This window comes from Pollicipes pollicipes, unplaced genomic scaffold (assembly GCF_011947565.3).
Source record: "Pollicipes pollicipes isolate AB1234 unplaced genomic scaffold, Ppol_2.1 Scaffold_5724;HRSCAF=6776_pilon_pilon_pilon, whole genome shotgun sequence".
Lineage (NCBI taxonomy): Eukaryota > Metazoa > Arthropoda > Thecostraca > Pollicipedomorpha > Pollicipedidae > Pollicipes > Pollicipes pollicipes.
Window position 1 is genome coordinate 19461625 of NW_023596746.1, and position 11253 is coordinate 19472877.

An 11253-nucleotide genomic window follows, 5' to 3' on the forward strand; every position below is an offset into this window, starting at 1 on the left:
CTCTCTCTCCTCTCTCCCTCTCTCTCTCTCTCTCTCTTCTCTCTCCCTCATATATGATATATATATATATATATATGATATATATATATATATATATATATATATATATAGTATATAGATATATATAGATATATGATATAGATTATAGATGTAGAGGTAGCGATATAGATATAGATATAGATATAGATATAGATATAGATGTAGATGTAGATGTAGATGTAGATGTAGATGTAGATGTAGATGTAGATGTAGATGTAGATGTAGATATATATATATATACATATATATATATATATATATATATATATATATATATGCATATATATATATATATATATATATATATATATATATATATTATATATCCGCCACGATAGATGGTTAGAGCGTCTGAATTACGATCAACCCACCCCCGGCGAGGTGACTTTGAGTCCGTTCAGGTGCTCGCCATATGTCCTTAACAGGAGTGTTCCACATTTTTAAGGTATTTTGAACAAAATAGCTATCCTGAAAACCTTTTGGTGCAGTCCACAGCCCTGCCCTCCTTAAGACTTAAACTCCTTTAGTTTCTGGGTTGCACGCCCGTGGTAATGGGAAAAAATACATCGACGGGAGTATTTCAAAGTCACATTGGCATTCATGGCGTAATAATAACGTCATTCAAATCGTACCATTCTATAAGCCACACGACGATCATGGCAAAAATGACGTAATGTCAAGGCGTTCATACCTGGCGTTCGTAAGCGTGATTTCAAGATATAACAAGGGCTGTCAGTTGGCTCTCAATCAATGTTGTGCAAGGCACGATGATGTAATGAAGGCATGACGCGTTGAGAAACACACGCACAGAACAGGCAATTTTTCCATCTAGAGAAGTCTTTTCCGCTTAAAAAGTATACCAATAGTCAAAACTGAGCCTGTTTCATGACACCTGGTGTTTGCTTCAATATCTTCAAATGTGAAGCAAGCTCTTTACCAGGCGTGGCCTGCTGCCGGTGGCAGCGACCGCGTTGAAGCGGTGCTTCCGAAGAGGTGTTTCCATAGGTGTAATGCGGACTGTGTGGTACATCAGAAGAGACTATACCAGCTTCTCCGTGTCTCGAAACTTCTCTTCTTCTATCCCTGGCTTGACAAGCCGTTATTAGCTGTCTTCACAATGTTTTCCGCCGCTCGGTTGCCGTTCGGTGTGGTGGAGTCAGAATACGCTTTACTCCACTCAGTCTTAAAAACTCTCGAAACGCTTTGGCAGTAAAGCACGGACCGTTGCCAATGACGATTTTCCCTGGAGGACTCCAGCAAGCAAAGATCAGCGGGACGGATCTCACTAAGGTCTCCATATTCTGCCTCTTTTCGATCTCCACTTCCGCCCATTTGCTGCAGCTGTCAACGAGTGCCAAGGCATTCTTTGTACTGCAGAATCAGCGTGCACGAGTGCCGGTTCATCTTGGGTCGCACCCACGGATGTACCAGCGTTGTCTCTTTCATCTTGGAATCGCACCGGCAACATGGACAGGACTTGCAAGGAGTTCCTATCTCATTATACATTTTGAGCCATCAAATGCAAGAACTCACCAGGCTCTTTATCTTTGGCACCTTGGTGTGACACCTTGGTGTTCTGCGTGGAGCTTTACCAGCAGCTGGGATCGGAGTTTCACAGGGATTATGCCACTTGAACGAATCAACGTCTATCCATTTCGGGATCCAGTTCGATCTCTCGCGGATGAATGAATCCATTTCTGAATGTGCTACATCTCCACATTTTCTCCATCCTTCCGTCACCTTCGTGAACATCTTGAATAGGGGCAGGTCTTACTGAGCCGTTGATGCTACCTGCTGGGCTCGGACGGTGTTTGCCTTGTAACCCAGGGACTGTAGCACCGCTCCCTCATCTTCGTCAGTCGCAGGTCTCCTAGACCGAGACAGGCGGCAGTCCTTCAACATTGTCGTGACTACTGCTCCCCCAGTGACGATGCCGTTATCAAAGGGCGCCAGCAATGCCGCCCATTTCGTGATCCTGGCGGCTGCGATCGGCGGCACACCTTTTGCGAAGAGAAAACGCTCACCAGAGCCTGGGCGTCGGTCACAAGGGTAAACTCACGCCCACACACAAACTGGCGGGATTTCTCAAATTCACGAAAGATGCTTCCACTTTGTCGGCACATTCTCGAGGTTTGTCCTTTTCTACCACGCATACAACTGTCCTGGTACCTAAAATTACCTGCCTTTTCAGCATGCGGTTTCATCACAGTGAGGGCATTCTTATTTCAGGCTTTATTCAAATCCCTTTGCTTTTGGCTTCCCTTTCCTGGGTTGACGCTCCACACCATGACCTAGAAAGCTGCGAAGCTTGGTCCGTGAATGTTGCCAGCATGATCATTTTCTTCTTCACAAGCATTTACCACATCCAGGACCTTCATCACTGCCATATCGTTCTCTGAAAGCAGCTGCTTCTGAAACTTGATTTCAGGTTTCTTTAAAGCATTTCAAACGACAGGTCAAATGGCGTGCTTAGAAAGAACATGCTGTGGTATGGCATAGGTGTTACCGTCAAGTGCAGAAATCAGCAACAGGCATTTTTTTGTCAGCTAGGCCATCTAGCTCCAGCCAACAAGTGAATCGTTTAAGAATTGACAATATTTTGTCTTTACTAGAGTGTAATTCATACATTTTCCCCCTCTCAGTGACAAGTGGGGACGTGCAGCGTTTTCGCTGCTGCCTGGCATTCTCTTTCGTTAGCTGTGGTCCGAGGGGAAAACCTGCTGAATATGCTCGTCGCCAAGTGAGGCAATTAATCTGCTGTAACTTCTATTGCGATAGTTTTGTTTAGAAAGCTGCTATCACTTCTAGGTAAACGATTTATTTCGATCCAGATCACAACAAACCAAGTACCGCTACCGCTATATGAAAACCGACCGCTATATGAAAACAGTATTTTCGAGGGTTGTCATTGTGAAACCTTAAGCTTTAGCTCTATTTACTTTATTTTGTTGATATCTAAAACAAATCTTTAGATATCAACCAAATCTGGGATGGATCTTTTACTGATGCAATGCATGTTGGAGAGGTGTAAAATTAGTCGCCTGAGCACACTCGTGTATTTACACCACGGATCTGAACATTGAGGGTCAGGGATGTAGTTTTGCAAAGTGAGTTGCGGGCTGGGGCCGAGCCGAGACAAATGATGAAATTGACTCCCTAAATTTGCCTTATTATGGCTATCTCCCCTGATTTAGCCAACTTCTCTCTCGAAGTTGCGGCAGTCCGTGTTGGGGGAAGAGGGGGAATGAATGACTGAGCACTGTTCACCTGTGGTGGATGGACTCAAGCCTGAAAGGTCGTGGAGTGAAATTCCTATGTCTTTCATTCAATTTTGGCTACATGAAAGCATATTTTTTCAAAGAATCGAGGGTCATGAATGCTGGATTTTCTGGTGGCTGTGGTGATTAAAGTTCATGTTTTTTACGTGAGTTCTACGTTTGTATTAAGTTTTGCGTCGCCAACTATTGTTCTAGGCATGCTTTTGATTGATTGATACTAGGTTGGCAGGTATGAAATTAATGCGGTAAGTGATGTGCTGTTATCAAATTGCCACCGTAGGCTATCCACCGAAGTGGTTGAGCAGGTATGAACATTGGTGGGTTCAAAATTATGTATATGTGCATGCCACATTGCTATCCCATTTTTACAGCTCACTCTCAAGGAGGCCTGATTGCAAGAGGAATCATAGAAATTTGGGACAACCACAACATCAGCAGCTTCATCTCGATTAGTTCTCCCCAGGCGGGGCAATTCGGAGGTACGAATGTATTGGTATGATCAACACTGATAAGCTTGCTTTTGAATGGTTGTTAACAGGGATTGATCTAATGGCTAATCGTTCTTTCTATGGGCAACTCTGCAACTACCACAAGCTCACTACTGCTGGTTTTCAGTCTTTCATAAACCTTGTGCGTCATTCGAATCAGGGAGTGAACATAGAGACCGTCATTTCACGGGGGCGTTCCACATTTATATGGGGTTTTGAAGTGAAACAGGCATCTTGAAGACCTGCCGGTGCTGTTCACAATCCTGCCTTCTTAAGACCGAAGCTCCTCTAGTTTCTGAAATAAACGCCCCCCAAAATGGGGAAAGGTATATTGGGGAAAGCATTTCAAAGCCATTTTAGTATTCATGACGTCATAATAAGGTTATTCAAATCCTGCCATTCCATCAGCCATGCCGTGATCTAGGTATCAAGGCAATCAAATATGCAATTGTCGAAGCCTCATATCTGGCGTTTGTAAGCGCAATTTCTGGATATAGCGGCCGTTTATTGGCTCTCAATCAATGTTGTGCAAGGCACGATGACGCAAACAAACTATGACGCATTGAGGAGCATATTTGCCAAGCATGTAATTGTGCTGTCAAGAGCAGTCTTTTGTACTTAAAAAAGTATATTAATGGTTATAAGTGAGCTTGTTTTATCATATCTCATGCCTCCTTCAATATCCTCAAATGTGAAACATTCCTTTTAACAATGGCGTGTTAAGTGCGGTTTCCTCCATATCCCCCGGGCACTCGGGATGCTTCCGTCGCTCCTCGAGAGGCGCACCACCGCGCGTACGCACTGCACGCGGGCGCGCAGGCGTTGGCCGCTCCGCCAGAAAATCAGTCTCATTGTCGTGACCGCGGGGCGGACCTGCCGCTGCCGCAGACAACTTCTTGCACCTGATATTCCCGGGCGTGGTGCGCGACGAGGCCTTCTGGCTCTTCTACAGCTACTTCGGACAGTACAGTTCGGTAGCCAACTACTGGAACGATCCTCACGAACAGGAGGAGTACCGCCAGTACAGCAAGTTCCTTGCGCCCCTGAACAATGAGGTAAGGCCCCCGGCGTCGGCCGGTACATTAGCTGTCATTCAGACCTGGCGGTTATTGAAACATCATGACCCGGTGAGGTAAGCGCTTCCTCGTATGTGTTTTGTCTTTTAAACAGCTGGGTTCATGATGGGCCTCATGTGGTCTGGCATGCTGCATACCTTCAAATACCATGGTTTATACTTTTGCATTGACCAGCAGCAATAAGGCGGCGGTTTGTTCTCATTCCAGTCTAAATTGTCTGAGCTGTTTCCTAAGAACAACGCCGTGGAGGAGCAAGGGGTTTGTGTAAGCTCGGCTTTATGTGTTTTGTATTTGGTCCATTTTATGTTAAAACGACCGGATAACACGAAACTAAAAAAATAGGATAACACGAAACTTCTTTCACATTGCACATAAACATGTCTTCAGGTTAAATATACGGCTAAAACATGATCCTACAAGTTTTAGAGCCACCCGGCGTTTTAAGACGGAACTAGGAGCACATGAAAATGCGCGATGACAGCACTCGCCCAACTTGTTAACTTGCTCTATCAAAAACAGGTTGTGGAGGATAAGGTTTGGAGAAAGCGCATCGGAAAGCTAGATACATATATTTCTCTAAGACATGGATCGGCATAACATTCAAGTTCACTTAGGTACATCTAGTGACCCAATCTGGCATCTGAACTCGTTTCCTGAAAGTCAGCCTTTTGATTTTCCGTAATCCGATATGCCATTGAAAACTAATTTATTGTCGTTAAACCAAAAAGGGAAATTGATGGCATTTCTCCTATATCGGTCGTAAACCAAATTTCAATATTTGCGGATCACGCACGGCGACACGTCGTGAGCTGACCGTCCTGTATCGTGCGAGTGGGCACGATCGGCCCACTCCGCCGAGAGCTGTTACTGTGACGACGAAACAGTTCATTTCAATCATAGAATCAGTCAGCTGGACATTCTTCCGGAGTTCCAGAGCAATGTCCCGTGACGAACGTGCGTTGATCGACCTGGTGCCTGTCGTCCTTTACGAGTCGCCTAGGTGACAGCGGCGTGCGCTCCGAGTCTTCACCGAACATCGATGACCTTATCAAGCTGAGCGGGAGCTCAACACAAAAAGACGCAAACAGCTGGTCCGAAGTTACGTCATTTTGTCCAATCTAGATTTGAGCCGGGGCAAAGTCGCCTTGTGTCCTGCCCCAGCACGCCTGGAAACGAATACACGGAAACCGATGCAGCACATATATAATTCGACGCGGTCTCACAGCAAACCAGGCCGGGGTCCAAGAAAGGGTCAGTGTATGTGTTTGTAGAGCCGTAGTGCTCTACATACACACACTGAATTGCGGGGAAAGAAGACCTGTAGTTTTGCCACATTCTGCGATGCCCGTAGTGATTTCTCAATAAAAGAAATCTGGTGAAATAAGTATAAAAAAATAAAGAGTGCTTGCGCGCCATAGCGAGATAATGGGGAGCGCATATGCGATCATCAGGAGCAAGGGCTGTTGGCTTGTGAAGTCGTTACAGTTATGCAGAATTGCCGCGTCAAGGTGAAGACATTTGTGGAGCCGTTCGACCTGAAGCACGAAGCAACAAGCAGGAGCTCGCGCCAAATCACCGACAGTTATCTAACTCTGCCCTAAAGGGTGTGCAGGAAATTGGGTATCAATCGCATACGGCTTGCTGACATAAGCGTAGTCATTCGCCGTTTCCAATACTGATGCAATCCCGTCAATGAGGAGGGGGATGTCGGAACCACAGAATCTATGAACACGAGCTCCGGATAAACGGCAGGATCGAGCTCAGCTACGAAAGTGCGAGCACTGATCGCGAGATCACTATGTTACGATTTATGATGAATAATTATTCATGTATCTCGTGATCGTCATTCTAAGGTGCAACGTGGAAAAGTACACACAGTAATGGCTGCGACCGGCGAAATGTCTGCCCGCTCATGCTTGATGATTTAGTTTTCCTGTCTATGCAAATTTTATTGCCGCCTGACTTCTTTGTGTCCGTGAAACGGCTGACAGCAGGGGTTCTGCCGGAGTATTCTTAATGGAGAAGCCCGGAGTTCGTTGAGTATGCATTATGTCGGTTTTTCACTTTCTTACGGAAGCCATCTATATTGAAACACGGCAAATCCTGGTCTGACAAAGGGTCCTGGGCCCTCCTAACTGCTCCCCTGGCTGCGTTCCTGTCTGACAGGGCGTGAAAACCAATCATGTCCAGAAGTGAAATACTGACGTCACAGGATATGTTTTAAGTTTGCCGCCCACATTGCTGGTTAGTGAAGAGATCAGTTATGCATGCAGTTGATGAAATGTTCTGCGAAGCACAGCTCTGAAAAGCTCTTCGAATCACAACTTTGTGCGTTTTACTTATAGGCTATCTGCCATGCACATGCACGCACACCACTTTCTACGTATGCTCCTGCAGTTTGCATAGTAATTTGCGTCCTTTAATCTTGCCGTTTCATTCCCGCCTCATGGAATTAGTTTTTGAAACTTTGTACGAAGGAGAGGCACAAATTTGTGCATTTGAATCATGGCTTTGCTGACATATGCACACACATTACCGTCCTACAAATTATCATGCAATTTGTTTTCTATGTTGCGTATTAAACCGTGCCGTTTCATTTCCATTCGTGGACATACTTATCATCGATTGGACAGCTAATGATACGCAACACGATACAATGCTTAAATCACAGGTTCGAAAAACGCACAAACTCTATATGAAATGCGCAGCTACAAACAGCATCAGTCCTGGGGAAACGCGTACCAGTTACGCTAGTTGACATCCAAGGTAATCCCATAAGTGATAGTGCACTGACACACTTCAGTGCGACACACTGAATGCAACTACCTAGTTGTACAAAAGCCACAGTGTAGAATAACCAACCAAGGATCTGAACCTGCTTGTTTGCTCTTTTGTATTCGCATCAACTGATATCAACAAGTCATCAACGACATAGCCTGTTAAAATCGACGACTGTGGAACTGATCATGCATGGCTGCACACAGCATCGTTGAAATATCACTTGGCTCTTTCCACGTGAATAGGATGGACAACAGGTACGTAAGATTGATCAAAATACATCCTTGACCTTATACACCTTTTCTGAGTGCCGGTTGGTTTTGAGGTCACAACTCCCGACGTAGTGAGCCTATCGTGTCCGCTCACCCGATACAGGCCGGTAGGTGCACGGGGTACCTCCGCGCGTAAGCCGCCATTGTTCAAATTCGATTGGCAACCGATCTAGAAGAGATTTCATCGATTTATTTCTGCCTTCTGAACGGCATTAAATTGGTCTTTAATTACATATCGGTTTTGTGAAAATCGAGGGCACCATGTGTTACTGGAACATGAAGCCAAAATCAAACTGGTTTACTATATTTACCTAATTGGGACACTCTGTCACACACGTGAGCAGATACTTTCTCAGAGAGACCAAATGTCACATTTTGTCCCAATATCTGCGAATTACAACAGACTTCTTACGAAATCACGCAATATCAAGTGAAAACCTCTTGAAATGGGGGGGGGGGGGGGGGCATAGATCTCACCCCGGCATTTCCTGAGCAAGGTGGCAACGTGGCTGTGCTCTGCGCAGGATGAAGCTGTTTACAGGGCCGCGAGCACAGCCGGCGCCAGTGTGGCTGACGGCTTCACTTTGAGGGCTGGCGCTGTCCGTCCGCCAGGTGTTGACGGGCGAGTCTGCTCGGTTCAGGCGGAACCTGTGCCGTCTGAAGCGTCTGGTGCTAATCGGTGGGCCCGACGACGGTATCATCACTCCTTGGCAGAGCAGGTGAGGAGCGGCGTTATCACTCCCTGGCAGAGCAGTTGAGGAACCGTGCCATCACCCCCTGGCAGAGCAGTTAAGAAACGGTGTCATCACTTCCTGGCAGAGCAGGTGAGAAATGATGTCATCACTCCCTAGCAGAGCAGGTGAGGAACAGTGTCATCACCTACTGGCAGAGCAGGTGAGGAACGGTGTCATCACTCCCTGGCAGAGCAGGTGAGGAATGGTGTCATCACTCCCTGGCAGAGCAGGTGGGGAACGGTGTCATCACTCACTGGCATGGCGCATGAGGAACGGTGTCATCACCCCTGGCAGAGCAGTTGAGGAACGGTGCCATGCACGTAGGTGCCATGCATTGCAATACTAATAAAATTGAATGTTTGCTACTGGACCACTTTTTCTCTGTTGTATGGTATATATGTGCTGATCAATTTCTCAAACCCCCATGTGCTTGAGCATGCTGTGCCTTAGGTCGTAGTGTGCGCCAAATTTATAAAAAAATTCCGTGCACTGCAATGTGTAGGTGTCTGCATATCTTGTGGCCAAGTGTGTGCTGCTCGCCGTCGGCTGCTGTGTCTGTATATTTTGTGGCCAAGTGTGTGGTGCTCGCCGTCAGCTACTGTGTCTTTACAACTTGTGGCCAAGCATGTGCTGCTCGCCGTCAGCTGCTGTGTCTGTATATCTTGTAGCCAAGTGTGTGCTGCTCGCCGTCAGCTACTGTGTCGGTATATCTTGTAGCCAAGTGTGTGCTGCTCGCCGTCAGCTACTGTGTCGGTATATCTTGTAGCCAAGTGTGTGCTGCTCGCCGTCAGCTACCTTGTCTGTATATCTTGTGGCCAAGCGTGTGCTGCTCGCCGTCAGCTACTGTTCTGTATATCTTGTGGCCAAGCGTGTGCTGCTCGCCGTCAGCTACTGTGTCTGTATATCTTGTGGCCAAGTGTGCGGCGCTCGCCGTCAGCTACTGTGTCGGTATATCTTGTGGCCAAGCGTGTGCTGCTCGCCGTCAGCTACTTGTCTGTATATCTTGTGGCCAAGCGTGCGGCGCTCGCCGTCAGCTACTGTGTCTGTATATCTTGTAGCCAAGTGTGTGCTGCTCGCCGTCAGCTACCTTGTCTGTATATCTTGTGGCCAAGCGTGTGGTGCTCGCCGTCAGCTACTGTGTCTGTATATCTTGTGGCCAAGCGTGTGGTGCTCGCTCGTCGGCTGCTGTGTGGTACTGATCGGCGACGGTCCACCCCCAGCCAGTTCGGCTTCTACACGGCCAACATGACGGTGCTGGACGTGCGCCAGCGCGACTGGTACCGGAAGGATCGGAACGGCCTCCGTACGCTGGACAGGCGGCACGCGCTGATCCTGCATACATTCGACGGCGTCCAGCACTTCGACTGGCACCACAACATTACCGTCATCCGCGAGGCCATGCTGCCTTACTTGGACTGAGGCGCCGAAGACGGTCCTCCGACCGGGGGAGGGACGGAAGGGAACTGGCCGGGCCGACGGACCGTGCTCGCGCGAGCATGGTGGGCCCGGCAGGCCGTCGTCTGCTGATGGCGATGTTTGAATATAATGATATTCATAGCCAAGCCATGTGTTGATGGTGCAGAGACAATATCTAGAAAATCGTGGACACTACCAAAATTCATATGGGTGTGCGCAGAAAAGCTTTTGCGAGATTTTTGACGTCATGTGGTTGTAATGTCAACAGGCTTGTTTAGTCATATTAGGGGCATTCGGTCGTGGAACTTAAATTACGGATTAAGAAACAATGACACGTTTCACATGCAAGAAAGTGGTCCAAAACTGTTCTTGAGGAGCACACTGTTCTAAGGCTGGTTGCGCGTAACAGTCAAGCACCCACAACTTCCAAACCGCGTAAAAGGTTTAGAAGTGGTTCCGGCGCTCTCCGCGAGATGTCTCGCCTGCAGGTCGTGATGTGACCATGGTGATACTCTATATGTTTAAGGTCTACTTCCGTCTTTTACCGCCAGCTGTCCCGTGTTCGAGGATCAAGCCTCAGAGCTGGTTTAATGATCGAGCCTCAGAGGTTGAGGATGGAGCCTCAGAGGTGATTTGCGTCGTTTGCAGCCCAACGCTCGTGGTGCGCTCCTGCACTGTTGGTATTAGCCCACGTGACAGTGTGCAGGCCCGACGCGCTGACGTGGGATGTGTCACGTGGTGGTTACGAGGGTCAAAGCCGATCGACGTGCGCCAGCGTCAGTCACTTGCACCGCACATGGCTTCTGCCGGCATCGCCGGCCGTGATAGTCGAGCTGGCTGCCGTGAACAATTTGCCGCACCCAACATGCGGGCCGAAAATCTTGTGTGAAACATACTGCACTTTTCAATGGTCTTTGGATGCAAATCTCTGATATTGCGGGTTGGGCTTCAACCCGCACATTATTTGTAAGCCAGCAAAAGTCCGGCTAGTTGATGTCGGGTGTAAAGGATGTATTCATGTCACGGCATTGTGTATAATATTGATCCGATGTACTCAGGTCTAAAGTGTGAGCTAGCTGCGTCAAATAGACGGCAACGCCCACGAGAAAATGCATGACAAAATGCTAGGTTTTAACTGGCAGCGAAACAACTGTCTTTAAGAGCATGTTTGG

The 11253-nt window shown here is 47.4% G+C and overlaps 1 protein-coding gene across 1 annotated transcript in view; it reads left to right on the forward strand.

Annotated features, from left to right (window-relative positions):
• LOC119103581 (lysosomal thioesterase PPT2-A) overlaps positions 1 to 10227 on the forward strand; it is a gene marked incomplete in the record, with an annotated part of 27971 nt that extends 17744 nt beyond the window's left edge. Inside the window, 4 exon segments of the mRNA XM_037227166.1 lie at positions 3689 to 3796; positions 4694 to 4860; positions 8544 to 8650; positions 9886 to 10227. Of these exon segments, the coding sequence (XP_037083061.1) occupies positions 3689 to 3796; positions 4694 to 4860; positions 8544 to 8650; positions 9886 to 10084 (581 nt within the window).
• Positions 10228 to 11253: the final 1026 nt, after the last annotated feature.